The sequence below is a fragment of the Oryzias latipes genome, chromosome 9 (assembly GCF_002234675.1).
Source record: "Oryzias latipes chromosome 9, ASM223467v1".
Lineage (NCBI taxonomy): Eukaryota > Metazoa > Chordata > Actinopteri > Beloniformes > Adrianichthyidae > Oryzias > Oryzias latipes.
The window spans coordinates 20,801,985-20,823,326 of NC_019867.2; the positions used below are offsets into that span (position 1 = coordinate 20,801,985).

General features: G+C 38.9%; 1 protein-coding gene across 3 annotated transcripts in view; it reads left to right on the forward strand.

Annotated features, from left to right (window-relative positions):
- Positions 1-21,342, forward strand: part of dock5 (dedicator of cytokinesis 5) — a 58,619-nt gene that overhangs the window by 17,323 nt on the left and 19,954 nt on the right. For 2 of the 3 annotated variants that reach the window (XM_011479450.3, XM_011479451.3), the window contains exons 2-36: positions 2,015-2,098; positions 2,233-2,273; positions 2,371-2,426; positions 2,675-2,771; positions 2,879-3,027; positions 3,163-3,298; positions 4,535-4,692; positions 5,314-5,395; positions 5,907-6,036; positions 6,655-6,727; positions 10,193-10,335; positions 10,509-10,634; positions 10,757-10,881; positions 11,740-11,838; positions 12,018-12,090; positions 12,183-12,286; positions 12,517-12,697; positions 12,968-13,065; positions 13,154-13,243; positions 14,218-14,318; positions 14,458-14,592; positions 14,703-14,814; positions 15,192-15,262; positions 15,508-15,614; positions 15,775-15,911; positions 18,778-18,873; positions 19,007-19,105; positions 19,376-19,546; positions 19,642-19,742; positions 19,827-19,885; positions 20,140-20,294; positions 20,432-20,517; positions 20,834-20,990; positions 21,112-21,152; positions 21,226-21,316. In XM_011479450.3, the coding sequence (XP_011477752.1) occupies positions 2,015-2,098; positions 2,233-2,273; positions 2,371-2,426; positions 2,675-2,771; positions 2,879-3,027; positions 3,163-3,298; positions 4,535-4,692; positions 5,314-5,395; positions 5,907-6,036; positions 6,655-6,727; positions 10,193-10,335; positions 10,509-10,634; positions 10,757-10,881; positions 11,740-11,838; positions 12,018-12,090; positions 12,183-12,286; positions 12,517-12,697; positions 12,968-13,065; positions 13,154-13,243; positions 14,218-14,318; positions 14,458-14,592; positions 14,703-14,814; positions 15,192-15,262; positions 15,508-15,614; positions 15,775-15,911; positions 18,778-18,873; positions 19,007-19,105; positions 19,376-19,546; positions 19,642-19,742; positions 19,827-19,885; positions 20,140-20,294; positions 20,432-20,517; positions 20,834-20,990; positions 21,112-21,152; positions 21,226-21,316 (3,764 nt within the window). The remainder of the gene's footprint in view (positions 1-2,014; positions 2,099-2,232; positions 2,274-2,370; positions 2,427-2,674; positions 2,772-2,878; positions 3,028-3,162; positions 3,299-4,534; positions 4,693-5,313; positions 5,396-5,906; positions 6,037-6,654; positions 6,728-10,192; positions 10,336-10,508; positions 10,635-10,756; positions 10,882-11,739; positions 11,839-12,017; positions 12,091-12,182; positions 12,287-12,516; positions 12,698-12,967; positions 13,066-13,153; positions 13,244-14,217; positions 14,319-14,457; positions 14,593-14,702; positions 14,815-15,191; positions 15,263-15,507; positions 15,615-15,774; positions 15,912-18,777; positions 18,874-19,006; positions 19,106-19,375; positions 19,547-19,641; positions 19,743-19,826; positions 19,886-20,139; positions 20,295-20,431; positions 20,518-20,833; positions 20,991-21,111; positions 21,153-21,225; positions 21,317-21,342) is intronic. The other variant, XM_011479452.3, reaches the window with a different exon arrangement.

Genomic DNA, 21,342 nt, shown 5'->3' on the forward strand with positions numbered 1-21,342 from the left:
TGAAATGAAGGGATTGTGTTTAAAAAAGTGCTTTAGTTTTTCAAATTTGTATGCAATCTTTTTGTTCATCCCATGGAATAAAAGCTGAAAGTCTGCACTTCAATGGCATCTGAGTTGTTTTAAAATTCACTGTGGTAATGTACAGAAACAAAATTAGAAAGAATGTGTCTCTGTCCAAATATTTATGGTCCTGACTGTACTGTCTGTTGTATTCTAATATATTTTTATAATTATTTATGATTGAAATACTTTTTGGGACTTTAGTTTGTCTGTGTCTGATGTGTTGCTTCCAATTTAGTTTGTCATCGATAACAACCCCTAAGAATTGGATTTCTTTCTATTAGGACATTATTTATTTAGATTGAGAGCTCGGTATTGGCGTAGTTACCAGAAAACATCACTTTGGTTACCTAGGTTCAAAGATAATTTGTTATAATCCATCCATGGTTTTATTTTGTTTAAGAGTTGATACGTTCCCTATGATTGTCTGTAGAATAGAGTGTGTTTGTGTCATCAGCAAATAATGAGTTTCATAAGCTTTGAAACATTGAATATATCATTTATGTATATATATTGTATAGCAGCGGGCCCAGAATTGATCCTTGTGGGACACCACAACTTAACTCAATGGTTTGTTATGTAAATTCATCAATCTTGACAAATTGTTTTCTTCCCGTTTGATCATCAGCCATCAGTGTGTGAATGTGTGTGTTTGAATAGGACTTTGACTGTAAAGCGCTATGGGCCTTTTAGAAAGGTAGAAAAGCGCTATACAAGTACAGTGGGGCAAAAGAGTATAAGAGTTAACGCAAGTAATGTAATTCCAGCAGATTCCGAAGCTGAGAAAATGGTAAACAGCGTATACAGTGGGGCAAAAAAGTATTAAGTCAAACACCAATTTTTCAAGTTCTCCCACTTTGGATTGGTCAACAATATGAAGGGTCCATCCGATTGGTCAAAAGCTTAAGGGTTGTATTTGATTTGTTAAATACTTCAAGCAGCTATAACATTGTGTAACCATTTAAAGTAACCATTTATCGGAGTTCACACCATATTTTGTGATACGCATATTGCAAAGACCTGCTGTGGAGACATTTTATGTTCAGGAAAACTGTTGGAGTGATTTTAGAAAATAAATATTGAACATTCCTTATTATAATTAGAACATCATCATTATCCAACTTACCAGCCAATTTTTTGTGAGGGTCAGAATTTCATAGCAGCATGTATGGCTAAGATGGCAATGAGCAGAAAGATGAAATAAAAGTATACACATTTAAACTCTCATTTCCCATTTCAGCTTTGTTCAAGTCACAGAGTGGCATAACCAAAGCCTGTATTATATCTTTTTTTTCACAATTTTCTTCTAAAATCTTTTAAATTGCTGTTGTGGTAATCATCTCTGAGTGCTGAAAGATTTTAAAACTCAAATATTCACATTTGGTTCAACACAGTTTTAAAATAAGAAGCTTCTGTTTATTTATTTAAATGCATATTGATTTAGCCTTTTGCTGTCATGTGTGTATTTTAAATCAAAGATTAATATGGACCTATATAGTTAGGACATAAAATCCATGCAGTTGGAGATAATTTGGGCTGCAGAGGAAGTGACAGAACCCTGGCAGACTGGTGCAGATAACACTATTTGCATCAGATGGGCCTTGTGCATGAGCAGACATGGTAACCGAGAAATTGGCTCAAGATGTGGAATAAATCAAAGCTTTGGATCTTCTGTGCTGCAAGTAGAAGTTCTGCTCCAACCACAACAAGGGTGAATTGGCTTTATTTTCTTTAAAAAAAATACAAAAAATGCCAAGCTTTGAAGCAGAACTGTTAAAACCGACTTGCTTCTCTGTGCACACAGCAATCAAGAAGGGATTTGGGTGTTTTTCTCAATACAGCAGTCCTTGAATAGGAGAAAAAAGGCACATCAGTCAAACTGGTGGCGATAATTGAATCTACTTTATGGTAGTAAACAGTTCTCACAATGAAATGATCTGAATTGTCCTTTCAGCAATCTACAATTATGATTCCAATGGGGAGCAGGAGCTGTGTCTTCAGGTGGGGGACCCAGTGCACATACTTGAGAAATTTGAAGGTGAGTGCAAGCACAAAACAGGCCCCAACAAATCCCTCTTTGCCTTTCTGCCACGTTGTTCTCTCTCGAATCTGATTCAGATGCTCCACCCCATTTACGTTTTTATTTTTTATTCTGTTCATCTATGCCCTTAGGCTGGTATAGGGGTTACTCTCTACGAAATAAATCCCAGAAGGTATGAGCTGTATTACTACTTTAACTTCACTTTAAGCATTGTTGACGCATCGTATATATCAAGTATTTATGCGGATACTAATTAATTGTTTCCTCAGGGTATTTTCCCAGCTTCCTACATCTCCTTAAAGGAGGCTCGGGTTGAAGGATCAGGGTGAGATCATACACCAGTAAACATTTTATTTTGATCCAAATACCCTTTTTTTGTTTATCATTATTTTTAGAACAAAATGTTAGTAGAATCATGACATTTGATGGTTCTCTAAAGTTTTTCCTAAATATAAGCAATCATTCATTCATGATGATTCACATGAACTAGTTTTGAATGTTGTCATTTAAAGTACATGGCATGGTTTAAGAGGAGTGAGCCGTATTTTATGTTTCTTTCTTTGCGTCTGATAGCCAGCAGGAAACGATTATTCCAGCAGATTTACCGCTGGTGCAGGAGCTTGGGGCTACCCTGAGGGAATGGGCGCAGATATGGCACAAGCTCTATGTGGTATGTGCAGACTTCTCTCCCCCTGTTTCATTTTTGTGAAAATGTTGCATTTCTGTTCTGTGAAACAATCCTATTTTTAATGGGACATATGCATGTTTATCTGACAGGCAAACAAGATAACCTTGTTCAGAAGTGTGCAGCAAATGGCCTACAGCCTCATTGAGTATCGATCTCAGATAGTGTCAGGAACGCTGCCCAAAGATGACCTTGTAGAGTTAAAGAAGAAAGTCACTGCGAAGATTGATCATGGAAACCGGTATGTATCCTGCTTTCTCCTTATACTACAATCAAATGAAGTCTCTTGTAAATGTCACTGTAAAGTTTTATATGCCTAAGTCACATCCCTATAGTAGTCGTCATGAGATTCTGTCTGATTTTTCTTGCTGCATAGGATTCTTGGGTTGGACCTGGTTGTGCGAGATGAGGCAGGAAACATGCTTCATCCCGACCGCACCAGTACGGTCAGCCTGTTCCGGGCTCACGAGACCGCTTCCCGCAGCATTGATGAAAGAATACAAGAAGAGAAGGCACCGTTCATTTTCATTTGTTTAAAGTCCCCCTATGACAAGTTTTTTAAACATTCCCAATGGTTTTTTAAATTATGAATAAGAATTTTGTAATTTTGTTTGCTAAGATAAGTAGCCCCGCCCTTGATCACCCCTTTTCTGATAATAGCAGCTGCACGAGTGAAGAGCTTGACACAAAAGACCGAATGCAATTTGCGCAGCAGAGGCGGCCAGTTTCAATGTTCAATGGCACAGATAGGATCCCAGGTCCTGCGACACGATTTGAGCGACAGGCGCACCACAAAAGTCTCGCAGTTGCGCAATTTTTAGCGGCGCACAGCAGAGGGCCAGAGTTAAAAAATCTGAACTCTGGCAAGGTCGCCGCGTTGCATCAACCTATCAAGGACTCTACTTTGGACACGCGACGTTTTCGGTAACAGCGAATCTGGTGGATCGATTCCAAAGGTTCTCCTCCTGAACGCCCATCCTGGCTTCTTTTGGGCGAAGGCCGGTACACTGGACAGTCTGTTGCAGGGGCCATGGGGCTGGGGCTATCCAGATACCTATGCCGGCTCCCGGGAGGCAATCTGGCGGCTAGACAGAGACTTGCTGTGGGATGGGGAGCCAGCCTGCTCAGACCTCCTGAACTTTATGATATTTTTCTTATTTTCATCGAGGTATTAAAGAAAAAGGTCCCCTGATTCTATTCTTGTTTTTATTTTTACCCACTGGTTAATGCGGGACTGCAAGCCTTCAAACTCGGTCAGAGAGAGAACACAAATGTGGAAAACACATTTCATGCACCTAGTGAGTGACAGCTAAAAGGACTTTAACTTTAAGTTTAATTTTCAATCCTTGCGGCCAACAGGACGCACTTTAAACACGTGCTTGGAATGCAGCAATGTGCCATCTTCTCTTCTCCTGCACCTCATCTTGTGTGCATGCTGGATGGGGCAGATCAGGGAGCTTGCACATGTGCTCCTGGGCCGTTGTGACATCACAATGGCTCATTATTTCAAACAGAGCTACTTTGCAACAGTTTGATTGGCAGCGATTTAAAAGTAAAAATACTCAGAAAACAAAAACGAAATGATTTCTTATTACAGTTGTTCTCTTTTAGAAAAAAAATGCCACACGTACATGTCAAAAACTCAAAAAACATGATTTTCCCGGAGGGGGACTTTTAAATTTCATCCTGTTACCAGATCCCCTAGTTGTTCTTCACGTTGCCATATCTCTGCCTTTGTTTTTATGCAGACTAAGCTTCAAAACCGGAAAATGAGTTATCAGACCCTTCTCAGTTCGGTTCACACCTACAGCCTTCTCATGAATCTGAGAAACTTTGTGTGCAACATCGGGGAAGATTCGGAGCTGCTCATGTCCCTCTACGATCCAGACCAGTCGGAATTCATCAGGTCTCCAATCTTCATTAATAAATTAATCACTAATTTAAAAAATAATTCTAGTTTTATGCTGTCAATTTTAAAACCTTATTGACAATTATCTAAAACTGGGTAAAATAAGTGATTAATACGTGTCTTCTGGTGATTGATAGAAAATGCTCCAAGTTGAGGATCAATTCAGAGAACATCTGTAGTGCTGAGATGCTGCAACTTCTGCTGCATTTTAAATGAACAATCAAAATGATAAAGGGGGTTTTTATTCGAGGGAATAGAAAGCAACAATCCGCTAAAGCTGTATTAAGTAGAGTACATTCAATTCTAAACAATTAGCTGCTTACAATGTTACTAAATTGTACAAATGATATGAAGCTTAAAGTATGGATGAAAAGAATGCTTTGAAAATACACGTAGGGAAAGTGAAACTTGGTGCTTTCCTGAAGAGTTTCACTGATTCAACTTTCATTAATGCTAAATAAAAGATCCAACTACAGGGTTTTGATGAAGGGTTCATAAAGCTGACAGCAAAACAAATGCAGCACTGCAAGTTTAATTTTCCCCTTTTTTCCTGAGACAATCTGTTTTTTTTTTTATGTGATTTTTTTTTTTTTAATTTTTTAATTTGAAATCATGCAGCGAGAACTTCCTGGCAGACTGGGACAGTAAGGGGATGCCTAAAGAAATGACAAAACTCAACAACCTGCCAGCCCTATTCACGGTAAGTGAATTCCCTCCAACTGACAATGTTTTTTCCATTTCAAAGCAAAGGTCTGAAATCAATGCAGGAAAGGAGGCAAAGTTTTTGCAGAGTATCGCTCAATTTATGCTCCAAACTTACACTTAATATTCAACATAGGCTCATAGGGGGCTTAGTTGTCGATTGTTTTATGGCACATTCAACAGTGTCCTGCATATGTGCTACCAGGAGGTGGTTGAAATGTAATAAAACCCCATCAGTCAGGAAAAAGAGATGTATTAGGCATGATTTTCTGCCCTAGAGACTGCAAATTAATGCCCCTTCCACATAAAAAATAAAGAAGAATATGGAAATGAAAAATGTGGAGAGCAGTGGTTTTGTTTACTGTTCTACGGCACGCTTTCATCCTGTTATACTCGCCATCTGGGCTGGTGCCATATGACACAAAATCACCTGCTGATGAAAAGAGAAGGTCACTGCCTGTTGTATCTAATTCATGTCATGTGCCATAACAAATTATGTTTGTGTTCAGGACCTGAGCAGCAGTGACTTGATGAGGCAGCGACTCTTCCTGGTGTGTCAGATCATCAGGGTGGGCAGCATGGAGCTCAAAGAGGGCAAGAAACAAACTGGCGGTCTGAGGAGACCGTTTGGTGTGGCTGGTGAGCTGTTTTATTTAGTTTTTAAATTATGTCTTTTGTCAGTTTGCTCCAGTTTACGTTATTGAGTTTATGAAAAAAAACGCTCCTCCCTTGCAGTAGTGTGCCTGAACGAATTGTTTACCAATGATGGAGCTATTCGTCAAGCAAAATTGCAACTTTTTTTTCTGAGCCTTCCCAAATAAAAGCTTTCAACTAGAGATTTTTCCTGCAATGCTCAGTTACTACTTTTTTATTTCTGATTGGGTGTTAAAGAAGATAAATGGTCCTCACTGGTGTTTCAGCAAATTGACTGAAACCAAATTCTTAAATAACATTTAACTTCAAAATAATGTTGTTAGCCAGGAAAAAAAAATCATCTTTCTAAGAAAAGAAACTCAGAGGCTTTATTAAGGTAGAGGTCAAGAACCATTCATCTGATTTACCATATTGACTTACTGCTGCATCAGGGAACAAAGGAGTGAAATTTACCACCTGGCTTTACTCATTGTGAAAGTAGGGAATTTTGCAGTGTTGCTTTTAGAAACAAGCAAGGTAAATACAGCTTGCTGTTGCTTGTTCAGTAAATACTAAAACTGTTTAATGTCTCACTTCTATTAATGTGCTTATTTATCACTGCAGTGATGGACATAACAGACATTGCCCACGGCACAGTTGACGATGAAGACAAACAGCATTTCATCCCCTTTCAGCAGTGAGTATTTTGATGCCAAAACACTTGAGCCGTTACAGCCTAAAGTTAGCTTTTTTTGCAACAAAGGTGAGGGAGGGCTGATAGGGAAATTATTAGCTAAAAAGCATGTTTTGCTTCCTTGCCTCTTGTACATCGGACATGTAATTGAGTTTTAACATCTCCATTTTGCTTCCTTTTACCCTTTTGTCTGGTTTCAGGGAGCATAAACACATGGCCTAATCACACAGGAAATCATTTCTGACATGTTGACTGTTTGAAGGACAAACATTTCTAAGAATTTAACTTTTCTCTTAAAAAAAATCTTTGGATGGAATTGTGCTACATATATTCATGAATTCATTTATATATATTTTAGTCTGCTTTTGTGTTTCTATGGCAACCAATGGATTATGTGGTATTTGACTCTCCAAAAAGTGTTTCACAATTCCAGAGCTTTACTAGGTCACACTTAAAACATTTGATAAGAGTAGAAACCTGGCGTTGATACTTCTGCATTTTACTTCTCTATTCAGTACGAAAAAATAAAAAACATTTAAATTAGAGCAGCAGACTATTAAATCCCAAAGTTGTACTGCTGTTTTCATCGAGAGTATCATTTTAAGAATTAGTTTTGTTTATTATGTGCTTTAATTTTAGGTGTTATTGTTCCTGGATAAAGGGACTCTCATGGCTTATTAAGCTTTAGTCACAACTGCCCTTATGGGTTGATAAGGGAGTGTCTGCGGGTGAAAAATGGGCAAACCCGTATGGGGCACACGAGTGACCCACACGGAATAGCAAAGGTGGTAGCCTGCTCAGTGAGCCTGTAGAGCCAGAATGTCCATGCACGTTTTCTTCTACGGGAACTTCTACGGCACAGTTTGACAGCATAGCCTTTATGTCATAAGTGCATGCAGTTTACATTTTCTTTACGCTCACTTACCAATACACTTGCTACACATGACGATCGTATGTTCCATTTTCATGACGTCCCTTGAGGGACACTGTAAGGCCCATCTGTACTCCCCTTTAAGATGCAGCCACACCTCCCCAAAACCCCCCATTGGCACGGAAAACCCACAACAGCCGTAGGGGTTAACCCCTCCCTACGGATGCATATGACTGAGGCTTTAGCATTGAAATCCAATCGACATTTTTGACAAGTTGTAGTTTAAATAAATTAACATTCCTGAATTCTAATCACCATCATAATTCATGGTTTCTCGTTTTTGTTGAAGATATGCAATTGGCATTTTTAATCGCCGTCTTTATTTTTCTTGTCATTATTTTTTTGGGAGTGATTCTTTTAACTGTAAACTACTTCTAAAGCAAACGGTGATGTGCAGTCATTCATATTTATTACAAAAGCCATAATACTCAGGATGTTGACACAGAGATCAATACTGTCTAATATCAGTCATTTTCTAAAGATGGGCCATTTTGTCAAAGGACTTGGCTCAAAATATTTTTTAGTTGTGTTGTTGGATTTAGTTGTCAACTATTCTGCAGATTGTACCACATTGTAATGTTCATTATAGAAACTCTTCAGCAGGCAGAGAGAAAAATAAATCCATGAAATTATGGAAAAGATTTTGAATGAATTTATTTGCAAACGGTGTAGAAAATAAGTATTTGCTCAATAACAAGTTTCCCTCAAAGGTCAAACGTTTTCTGAAACTCTTCATCAGGTTTGCACACACTGGTAGCTGCTGTTTTGAAAAATTCTTCGATGCAGATCTTCTCAAGGGCTGTGATTATTTGGAACTGTTGCTGGGGAATACAGACTTTTAACTCTCTCTACAGATTCTCTTTCGGATTGAGGTCCAGAGACCTCAGCCGTACTGGAAGATCCAGCTTCGGTTCATCCCCAATGCTCTCACTGGTGGAAGGAGATTCTTTGTTCAAGTCTCACCATACATAGCCCCATACATCCTTTCCTAAATATAAATCAGTCGTCCTGTGTCTTTTTCTGAAAAGCAGCCTGAAGCATGATGTTTCCACCCCCATGCTTTACAGTGGGTATGCTTTTCTTCAAATCAAATCAATTTAAATCAAACTTTATTTATAAAGCACTTTTCATATAAAAATATAACACAAAGTGCTTTACATTAAAACACAACAAAATATAAAAATAAGCATTGACGATTTAAAAATAAATAAAATAAAATAAATAAATAAATTCTTGGGCGGCAGCTAAGTATTTGTCTCCCTCCAAACACGGCGAGTGGCATTTATACCAAAGAGTCCAATTTTTGTCTCATGTTACCTCCTCTTGATCATCCAGATGGCTTCTGTAAAACTTTAGTTTGGCCTGGACATGTGCTGTTTTAAGCAGGGGGACCTTTGGAGCTCTGCAGGACTTGAATTCATGTAATGTGATAATGTAGTGTGTTACTATAATAACCTTTGTTATTGTTTTTTCTTTTACTGAAGTGAGAATGCACATCTACAGCTTTCACCTGACCTGTCACCTGTCCAACATACTCAAACTTAATCTGTACCTTTGATCCTAAAGTGTGAAAGAGGAAAATAAAACAAGCAAGAGGACCTTTGCTTACTTTACACAATCTGTAGTTCATAACTAATCAGATGAAAAATTGGCTGGATATTAGATGTGATGTAAAGAGGCCTTAGATTTTGTTTAAGATTCACAGACTAAAGCCACATAAGTACTTTTATTAGATAATGTTCAGACAATTTTCTCATCTTCAGCACTTGCAGACAGTGCGCTGCACTTCTTATGTCTTGTAAATAGTATGATTTGGTAATTACATTTCCTCTGCAAGTCTTACAAATACCAGATTCATTACATAGACTTGCTCTGCTTCATTTATAACTTTCAAAAAGTTCAAAAATATAGTTTAAACTCCCCCCATGACAATATGTTTTAGTGAAAGTTTCTCAGAGGTATTTTAATTGTGATTATGAAGTTTTTAACCAAAATCCCACAACCTAAATGTCTGAAAAAGCAATATTTTATGTTTCCAAAGTCTCTTCTACATGGGCGTGGCCATTGGTGCTGAGCAGCTAATAAAATTATATACAAAAAAGAACTTTGATAAACATGCTTTGAGTTGCATTATATTGCACTGACTGTGGCACATGCAGATTGCTGAATTAACTTGCACAGCACATAATAGGAAATGCCATAAAGAAAGTGACTATTCGCATGTAATTTTCCAAACATGTGCAGCCAGTATTTGGTATTTAAATGAACCTTTGATTAAAAAACAAAAATCGATGAATTAAATTGTAATTTCAAAAAAGTCCTGCGGTGTAGCTCAGCAGTACTACACAACTGCTTACCATTTTCCTGTTTTGGCCACTTGAGGTATGTGACATGTCTGGAAGGATAATGGTGCATCTCGTCAATAAATCCAGACTGCCTCACGTTTCCTCTGCGGCTCTTCTGTCCATTTATTTGTCACCTGTCAGCGACGCTGGCAGCTAATTTTTCTTCTTCTTATCCCACCATCTCTCCCCCAGGATAGCTATGGAAACCTACATCCGCCAGAGGCAGCTCATCATGTCTCCGCTTATCCCCTCCAGAGTCATAGGAGAGAACGAGCCGCTCACGGCTGTCTTCAACAAAGTCATCGCCACGCGGGAGGTCAATCACAAAGGCCAGGGTAAAATGAAGTGCTCACAGACGGTGCTCTCCCTTGTGATTTCAGAGGGTCACTCTAAATTAACCTTTGTGTTTAGGGGAGGGGAGGTGTGGGGGGGGGGATGTGTGAGGGATATAAAGATGTGTCCTTTTAGTGTCTGTCTCATTGAATTTCTTTACATATCGGCTCGCCAGGACTGTTTGTGACCCTGAAGCTGCTCCCAGGGGATCTTGCTCAAGTCAGGAAGGACTACCCACACTTTGTAGATCGCAACGTTGCTATTGTCAGGAAAATGGGCTTTCCAGAGATAATCCTCCCAGGTGACCCATTTGTTGCTTTGCATTGCTCAATCATGGCTATGTTAATTGTACTTTGAGTTGTAAGAAGGTTTTTTTTTTCTCTGGACATTCGACAAATAGCCTGTTATTTTGTCTCTTTCCAGGAAATGTCAGAAATGATATTTATGTAACCTTACTTCAGGGAGAATTTGACCGAGGGAAAAAGAAGACCCCCAAAAATGTCGAGGTCACAATAAGTGTGCACGATGAAGAGGGCAGGCCTGTGGAGGTAACAAAAAACAAAACCACACCTTTTTATGTCACTTTAATGTTTATTAGTAGGCTTTTGGTGCTTAATGTAAGGTTGCATCTTTTTGTAGTCATCCTTATAATTCATAGTTTATGAGGCATGGTCCTAATGGAATGCATGTCCTGTGGGCCACCCTTTATATAGGATCATCAGATTGTGAGATGTGTCATTTCTATTTATTTATTTATTACCAATAACTGCATAATTAATAAATATTCTTAGTTACTTTAATGCTCTCGGGTGAAACGCAGAATGCTCTCATGCCATGACGGAAAATTAAGTAAATCCTCTAAGATGTTGGCATGTTTCACTTCTGCCTCACAGCTCCTCTTTTTTGTGGAAGTTTTGTGCTAAGTTGTTTGCTAAGCCATCATGGTTTTGTGTCTTTTTTCAAAGAAAGGGGCAATTGTGGTCTTAACATGCTCTTGTGACATTTTTCTGATTATGTTGGACATATATGAGAAAATTAAGCTTAAAATTGTATTTCTGACGATTCAAATAGATTTCTTTATTCAAATTGTTGTGAATCAGAAGCAGATGAAAAAATGCTGTTTGAAAAAGATTATATTTATGATGTAGAAAACATGCTGGGTGGGCCACAAGTTTTCTGCTCAGAGCTTTCAGCAATATGGATGGGAAGGGGGGTGGGGGAACGCATTTGCAATAGATCAAAAGAACATCGGAGTGGGTCTTCAAAAGGTTTATGCTTTTGACTTAGTGCAGAACTCTATCTTGCACTGAGGAACACACTGGAAAGCTCTGTGACAACATTAAGATTTTAGTTGGAGTCACAACTTTCCTGTCTTGTTAGTAACTTCACTCATTTATTTTCCATAGAAAGCGATTTTTCCTGGGGCGGGTTGTAAGGGCATGACAGAGTACAAGTCTGTCATATACTACCAGGTGAAGCAGCCTTGTTGGAATGAAACGGTGAAGGTAGGATCACTTTAACAATCCCTGTTTCCAGTGTTTGCATTTATTTAGGGTTTTCTCTGGAGCTTTTTTTAGACTTCCTTATGCCTTCCCTGGAAAGTTAATAGAATATTTTTCTCATGCATAAAACAGCTGATTCACACCGCAGTTACTTCCCTTGACCTTTCTCTCTTCTCTTCAAGGTGACAATTCCCATAGAGGATGTCTGCCATTGTCACCTGATTATGACGTTTCGACACAGATCCTCCCAAGACTGTGAGTAATCTGTTGTCTGTTAGATCCTGACCCTGTGTTGAATACAGCTTTTTTAAATAGTCCTGCACTCTCTGCGTCCGTGTATCCTTCAGCCAGGGACAAATCAGAGAAGCCCTTTGGCATGGCCTTTGTCAGGCTCATGAGAAAAGATGGGACCACACTGAGAGACGGCAGGCATGACCTTATCGTGTATAAGGTAGAGGGTAATATTTCAATCTTTGTTTTTGTTTTTCCGAGTAAATTTGACGTCCTAGTTTAAAAGACAAACTCACCAGACTATCGAAACTAATTATGCAAAAGTATGTCATGAAAATCTGCCGGTGGGTAGATGGATTATGCATGAATCTCTCCTTGATCAATAAATATAAGATTACGTGTCCATCAATCAATATGCACAGCTCATTCCCTGTGTTGTGAACTTTTCAGGCGGATGTGAAAAAATCAGAGGATGCAAAGGTTTATCTCACATTGCCGGCAACCTGGTCTGAAGTGGAGGAGAAGGAGAAGCAAACGGGGAAGCAGTTTCAGCATTCAGGAGCTATTCCTGTGACTAAAGACAGCTTCCAGATCACCACTCTCACCTGCTCCACTAAACTCACTCAGAATGGTACCCCGGGGCTCATCAAATTTTCCCACTACTCTAGTCTGAGACTTTGATAAATAATAGATGTTGTGTCACAAGTCATTTCAAAGAAATGGGCCTGAATTTGTGATAGATAAGCACAGCAGTGCCATTGCTGTTACCTCAACAAAATAACTGCTTTGTATTTGAGTGGTTCTGTTTTTGATTGTGTTTGTATACAATTTTTTTTAGCACATCTACCTCAGAGGAAGAGTTTGTTGCTTAAGAATTTCTTAAATCTTGTTTTTTAAATAGTGGACCTGCTAGGCCTTCTGAACTGGAGGTCTAACTCCGAAGATCTTGACAAGATCTTGCGAAGACTCATGGAGGTGGAAGGAGGGGAAATTGTAAAGGTAGAACCTTGCATGGATTTGCTTGTTTTACAGTGAATGCAGTTACTTTGCAAAGTTCATTTTTCTTTCTCTCTCATTGCGTTCCCAGTTTCTCCAAGACACACTTGATGCTCTGTTCAACATCATGATGGAAACCTGCCAAAAGGACACGTACGACACCTTGGTGTTTGACGCTCTGGTTGGTTTTCATTGAAATATTGCTGGATCTGCTGGAGACTGTTAAAGCTTAGTTGTCAGAACTTTAAGTTTTACCTTCGAGGCCTTTTAATTAAAGGCTCTGTTCTTAAAAAAAACAATCAAAAAATAACAGATTTCAGATTTTAAAACACTTTGGATAGATTTTAATTCTGGTAAACACACCAAATGCTACATATCTCATTAAAGGCGTTCGCTGTGGTCTTTTAAAAATTTGCCGTTTTTAGGCAAAATGACTAAACCTGCGTCATTTTCTACGAAACAATTTCTGCTAAACAGCAGTAGTTCATGAGAAATACACCTCTGAGTGTGGGCAGGACTGTTGGCGTGGAGCATCCCCCCACCCCCCCTTTTGCTGAGTGCTCGGAGCAGGTTTTTAATGCAGTGGAAAGCCAGCTGGTAGAATCAGAGCAGCCTGGATGATGATGAAAAACTAAAAATGGCCAATATTGGATGAAATGGGTTTGATGTCCATAGTTTAATAACTTGGTAATCAAACTTTTACTTCAGACTTTCAGTTTTCTTTTCTTTTTTTATGTCAGACAACTTTTCCATCAGAGAAGCAGTCAGTAAGCATGTGGTCGGCTCCATATTTAAGCAGCGTCATGCCTTGCCCAGCCCATCCCCCATGCTGGATGCCTGCAGCTTCAAATCCAGCCATTCAAGTAGCTCTTAAACATGTTTGCATCTTGATGTCAGCTGACAACATGTCATATAAATTATTCTCCAGCAAAACCAACCTTCTAATGTAACGCAGCACAAATAGGAGTTTGTAGTTTGCAAGAATAGCACCTTAATGCAGATCTCTTGCGGCATTTATAACATGAAATTTGACGTCTTTTGCTTTAAACGATGAACAAAATTGCAGAAGCCTTGCTGTGCTGCGAGGCCCTGACAAACCTCACATTGGTCTTTTTAATGCTCTGATTTGTGTTTTCTTCTTTTGTTTATTAACAGGTGTTTATAATCACACTTATTGGTGACATCAAATTTCAGCATTTTAACCCCGTCTTGGAAACCTACATTAGCAAGCACTTCAGTGCCACTTTGGCTTACTTGTGAGTACCCGCTCTAGATTCCCCCACCTTTAAAGGCTTATGGATGCTTTTTATTTTTAGTACGTTTTGCACCAATGCACTTCTATCCCACCCACGCCCAAATTACCAGGAGACTTTAATGCCTCATCTGCCTTCTCAGGAAGCTAACCGGGGTGCTTAACTATTACGTGGGCCATGCTGAGGATCCCAGTCTGACAGAGAAACTCTTCTCAGCACTCAAAGCTCTCAAGTATCTTTTCAGGTTTATAGTACAATCCAGAGTCCTCTATCTCAGGTATGAGGACCCCTGCCACACATAAATCCATTAAGCATTTAAATATTTCAAAGATGACGTCTTGCAATGCAAGCGTTTTTTTTTCTGTTCTTTTTTTTCTTTTTGCTCAGGTTCAGCGGAAACAGTGAGGACGGCGATGATTTCCTGAACTCCATCCGTTCGCTTTTTCTCTCCTTTAACTCTCTCATGGACAGACCTCTGGATGAGGGAGTGAAGATAAAGGTACAACATGTTTGGTTTTCCTTTTCCTGCCTTCAACGTTAGTTCTTGTTTTGTAAAGATTACAACATTATTTCTAGATTTTTTGTTTGTTTTTTTTGTCTAAGAACAATGTGTCTTGAGTTTGTATTTCTTTATTTCATGTTGTTATTGTTGTTATTTTTGCATGAGTGAGTAATAATCCAGCTGAGAAAAAAAAAGCGCTTTACCCCTAATGACAAATTATTGAATTATAATACAAACTGATTGCAAAACAATTTGAATTCTCTGCAGGCGATGTCATTAATAAGAAAAAGAGTTACAAATGAAAAGCTGTTTTGCTGTGTTAAAAAAGATCCCTGATCTGTATTCTGATGCAACCCGATTCTTTGCTTCTACAGGGTGCAATATTGAAATATCTCCCCAGCATCATTAATGACGTTCAGACCGTGTTTGATCCTGTGGAGCTCAGGTAACTCGCAAGAGAGTTCGCACAACGGGACATGAAAATAGCCTGTCTCGGTGCAAATTACCTTCTGTACTTCTGAGTTAAGGTGTTGTTTTCCATTCCCGCTGCTGTAAAACTAGCTAGTCATCTGCCCTTCTTATTGCTTCTCTAATTGAAAGATGTGAAATATATTTGCACCCGAATTGTCTTAGCTGCTCTTTAAGTGTTATTTTTTTTCCCTTTTTCTTCCTTGATTGATCTCTTTTCAGTGTTCTCCTAACAAAGTTCATTGAGAGCATTCCAGACTTGCAGCTTGTGCGTCAGAAGCTGGGCTGCATGTGTAAAATGGTGGAGAGTGACCTTTTCAAGCAGCCAGGTGAGAGTTCTCGCAGCGCTGAAACCATCTAATGACATTTCAAACGAGCTGAAAAAAAATTAAAAGTATAAGTGAGCTGAATGGCGGGCACTGCCACACTCTGTTATCATGTGGTAGAAACCTGCTATGGACTCAGTTTCTCTCCTGTCTGATCACACAGAATGCCGGAACGTGCTGCTGCCACTGGTCACCGACCAGCTAAGTGGCCAGCTGGATGACCACTCCTGTAAACCGGACTATGAGGCTTGTGTCCAGGTGCTCAGCACATTGCTGGACAACCTGGATCGCAAAGATGTGGTAAGAAGATAAAACACAGTAAGGGTTATTAAAACATTTACAATGTTAGAGAGGCTGTGTACCAATTTTCCAAATATATTCAGTGACTTTGGGCTTTTTAGAATACACTAGCACATCAGCACAAAAACTGTTCAAACTTGAATGCGAAATTTAAACTAAGTTTTATTTTTTATTTTTTTTATTTATTTAAAGTCTTTCCAGTGGTCTTTTTAATTATGATTATGATTTTTTTTTAACAATATTTATAAAATCAGCTGGTACCGGGCCGCAGACTGAAAAAAATGCATACGCTTATTAAGATTATTTCCATTTAGTTCATTTTCTGATACTGAGAAAAGTTTTATTTTGGAAAACCACTGGATTCTGTTCACCATGTCCATCTGTCCTGACGCATCACGTGACCTTGAGCGTCTGCTCGGACCGTTAGCAGCTCTAAGCTAAAAAGCTAATAAAGGCCAAGCAATGAAACGTTTATGGGAAGTTTCTTTTGGGAGCCAGGGAGGAAACTGAAGAAAAGCCTTTGACTTCAAAGAAAAATAAAGCTGCTATTTACAGACAAAACCAGGAGTCTTCCTCAAGATACAGATTTATTGAGACAGTTGTTCTGACGTATCAGTAGCCGCTCTGCCTAATATGCAGCAATTGACTCTAGAATGTTTCACAATTGTATATAATGAAGTTGCAGACATGGTGGATTTATTGTTTAGGATTATATTTAGTAAAAAAAAAAAAAAAAAAAAAACTGTTCTACGATGTCATTTGATGTCAATTACTAATACAATATCAGGGAAATGTGAGTAGTAGAAAACTGTTGTCATCAGCAGATAGACCAATTGAGATTTTTGTCACATGAGATGCTGATAGGTTGGAATAGTTCCACAGAAATCCTTTTATGGTAATCCTTTTTTTTTCCAAAATGTTTTTCAAACTAGAGTTCAGAAAGACTTTACCAGTCTTTCTAGTTTTATGTTTTATGTAATATTTATGGGACGTTTATTATAATTTATTGTAGCTTAGTTTGAATTCCCTTTTCAAGTGAAAAAATAGTTTTACTTGATTACTTGTGCTTCTTTAGAAGATCACAAATGGAAGTTCTTGAGTGTCTAAGGAAAAGTTTGTTACAGTAAAATAGTTTTTGTCCAAGATACTCAGCTTGTCATACTGTAACTGTATGCATTTAAGTGAACTCTATTCAAAATGTATTTGTTATTTAGCCCAGAAAACTGTAGCTGGTGTAGACCACTGAGCTATTTTAATTTTCTTTTGCTCCAGAAGGCGAGGTTCAGAGCTCAACCTCCCATGGGTTCCTCACAGTTTAACTGCTGTTTTGTGAAACCTGTGGAAGCTTTTGTGAGGGTTATGCAGGAAGTTCAGTGGGGTGGGAAGCCCTTGGGCCAACCCAGGGCTTGCTGGAGGGATTGCATATTTATGTTGCATTTTTCCATTCATTTTACGCTGTTTTGTTTTGGAGTGAAACGACCCAGAAGTATCCCAAGCGGCAGTCAGAATGCGAGCTAGTCAAAGCCTCTAAATGCCAAAGAGATGCAGTTTGCATATTTTTTAAGAAGATTCTTTTTTGGTTAAAATGCAAAAAAAGGAAAATCAACAGAGAACACATACATTTATGTATATCCCACCTTTTTTTTGTAATTCACATACACTTGCATTTTTGAAGGAGAATATTACCGTAATTCCAATTAAGTTTGAAATGTTGTAATTTGAGCATTGTAATGTGAGTAAGTCCACATTAACAACAGCCTCCATTTCGAGGTAACCTGAAGTGCAGAATGATTTTGTTTCGCCCATACCTGTCACTTTCTCCATTGAAGTTCTTCTAGACCTCCTGCTTTCTTCTGAAATCTATGAAGAAACTTAAGAACTTACAAGGTTTAATGTTGCTTTCACCAAAAGAAATCTGATGTTTCAAATTAAGGAGAAGATCCTTTTTAATTTATGTGGAAACTAAGAAAAAATGTAAACTTTGAAATTGTCCATACAGTTTAGGATGATGTGTTCATAAAAGTCATTGCTGGGATTTTCTCCAGAAATATGGAAGGAAAAGGTCCAGCATGTTGACAAACCACACAAATGTTTTTCATCCAAAACTGTCAAGATACGCCCATCAATTTAAAGTGTCAGGTTTGATGTGTGGAAGATCAAAACATAAGGGGATTTTACTGGTAGCTCAACACAATATTTAAATTGGAACCGGTGGGCAATTTTTCATAATATTACAACAACTTACAAGTAATTTCATTGATTGAGGCTGATTAACATGGCAACAAAATTCCAATGTTTTAGTGTGCTTGGTTATAATACTTAGTTAAAATTAGAAAATTAAATAAAAACTGAAAGAAAATACAAGAAGCTGCCCAGAAGACCAAACATCCAGATGTGTAAGTGGTTAAAAAAAGTTCCTATTTAAACAGGTAACAAATATTATTAAAACTTATATTAGAAAAGAAAAAAGACTTCTAATATATTTAAATTTAAAAGATAAGTTTGTGGCTTTTACAGAAACAAGTCTTTGTTCAAACATCTATTGTACAAAAACACTCTTCAAAATAGCTTTTCTTTCCTAACTCAACACAATAATTAATTTAATTTAATCTTAATAAATTGGTACTTTTTCACATATTAGATTATCTATCTGTATATGTGGTAAATTAGTGACTGTTCAGCAACATCTTGAAAAAGCTGAGACTTCAATCGTGTCTGTTGAAATATGAAGATTTGTGTGAGAAAAAAAAACCTGTTATGAAAGTGTAATGAAGTTTACACAATTGACCTTTTCCCCAAATGGAGCGCTCTCTCCCGATAAGTCGGCGTCTCCGTGTTTGTGCCTGAGGCTCTTCTGTGTGTGCAGGGTCCCACCAGAGGGCACATCCAGCTGATAATGGAGCGGCTTCTCCGCAGGGTTAATCGCACCGTCATCAGCATGGACCGAGATTCACCTCTCATTGTAATGTTTCCGCTGAAAAGTGCACTCATTCAGATTTTGGCAAAATTATTGAATGTGTTTTGTATGCTTTTTTTTTTTTAAGGATGATTTTCTGTGAAATGCCTTGAGTTAATAGCTGTCATGTCTTTGGCAGGGCCACTATCTCGCCTGCATGACTGCCATCCTGAAGCAGATGGATGACATGCATTACACCCACTACATCAGCACCTTCAAAACAAGACAAGATATCATTGTAAGTGTCTCGGTTCCTCCCTTGTTGGCTACATCTTGTCCTGAAGCATCTCATCAATTATCGGCATTAAACCACCCTGGCCACTTACTGCTCCTTAAGGGAGTATTGATTACAGACATTTCATGCGGTTGATTGCACTGACATGATGAGGTTGTCGTGAGTTTCCGCAAAGCTGTGGGGGCATGGTGTGTGACTGACGTGTACCTGCTGCTGCTTTACCAGCCTCGCTTTATTCATCCGGATTTTACTTTCTTCTTCCTCTCGCTTTAGGACTTCCTCATGGAGACATTCATTATGTTTAAAGACCTCATGGGAAATGTCTTCCCTGCCGACTGGGTGATCATGAACATGGTGCAAATGCAGGTGTTCCTGAGGGCCATCAACCAGTACTCCAATGTGCTCAACATGTACTTCCTGGACCCGGCGCATTTTGAACTGCAGGTGTGTTGTGTCTCGCCGATCACACAATCAAAGTTGAAGCATTGCAGGATTGAAACTGCAGCATCAATATTTAAATAGCCTTCTTTCCCTTCCAGCTGTGGAATAACTACTTTAATTTGTGCGTGGCGTTCCTTACTCACAAGACCCTGCAGCTTGAATCCTTCTCCCAAGAGAGACGGAATAAGATACTTAATAAGTGAGATTTTCAGGTTACCAGTGGAAATCCTTTCAAAAAGTGAGAACTCACTTCTTCAGCTAGTTGATTGAATTCTTTTCTCAGATATGGAGACATGAGGAAGACCATGGGATTTAAGATCAGGGACATGTGGTACAACCTTGGTGAGTGTTTTCCACAATCTGACAATGCCACTGTTATCAAAGAGATGCTGGAACTGATTATTCAGTGCCCGCAAATAATGCAAGGGGAAATAAGAAGGCAATATGTTTTTATTGTCCAGTTTCACAGTGTGTTGTTGTTTTCCGTGCCACATTATTAGATTTAGCCTCTGTTTGTTGAAAAGTAAAGATGCAGCATATTGCCCCTCCAAATCATTACAAGATATCTCCGCATTACAATATATGCTGCCTCCCAGGCCCCCACAAAATGAAGTTCATTCCAGCCATGGTCGGGCCCATCCTGGAGGTCACGCTCGTGCCTGAGCCAGAGCTACGAAAGGCCACCATCCCCATTTTCTTTGATATGATGCAGTGTGAGCACAACTTCAACCCCGGACGCACTTTTCAAACGGTACAACCCTGCCCCAAATAATCCAAAAACTTTAGGGTTTTGTTCATGATTTTGTTTGTGTCCTAACCTTTTAAGTTAACTTGTTTAGCTAACTGAGATGCCATGTTCACTTGTTTTTTTTTGTTGCTTTGTTGCAGTTTGAGAATGAATTAATCATGAAATTAGATCAAGAGGTGGAAGGAGGCCGAGGAGATGAGCAGTACAAAGTCCTGCTGGAGAAAACGTAAGGCAGAAAAGTGGATCACACATTTGTTTATGTTTTTTGAAAACTGCTCCAGTAACACTCCAGGGAGAACTTTAGAGCATTCTAGTTGGGTATTCAGTTCTACAGTACCTCAGAGGCTCTTCTCATTGTGTTTTAATCAAGTCTTCAGGAGACATTAGTGACAAGACATTTAGATTTAAAATCAAATCAATGTAAAACCCTCAACCACTCACTTTCTAATATCAAATGATTCCCAGAAGTGACCTGTTTACCAATGAACTAAGCTGAAAAGGTTTTTTTAAGTTTGTGAGGAGATGCCTGTTCCTACATGCAGATTACTGGAGCACTGCAGACGCCACAGATACCTCTCTCAGTCGGGGGAGGAGCTGGCACTGCTGCTCAGCACTCTGCTGGAGAATCTGCTGGCGTACCGGACCATCACCCATGATGAGAGTCCCGAGCACCGCATGAGCTGCACCGTCAATGTGCTGGTACGTCTTCACGCCAGGAGCCTGTCTTTACCCGTCTTAACCCCAAGTTTACAAATCCTTAAAGTCATTTCTGATTAGTGAGGAATTGTGTGGTGTGATTATTTGTAATTTTTTTGTCCAGAATTTCTACAAAGAAAAGAAAAGGGAGGACATTTATATCCGGTGAGTCAGTTAGGGAAATAATGTTTTTTAACAAGTTAAATGTGTTCTCAGACTTTTTTGTTCTTGTTCCAAGGTACTTGTATAAGCTGCGAGATTTGCACCTGGACTGTGAGAACTACACAGAAGCTGCGTACACTCTCCTGCTACATGCCGAATTACTGCAGGTCTTTAATACATATAAGCTTAGCCT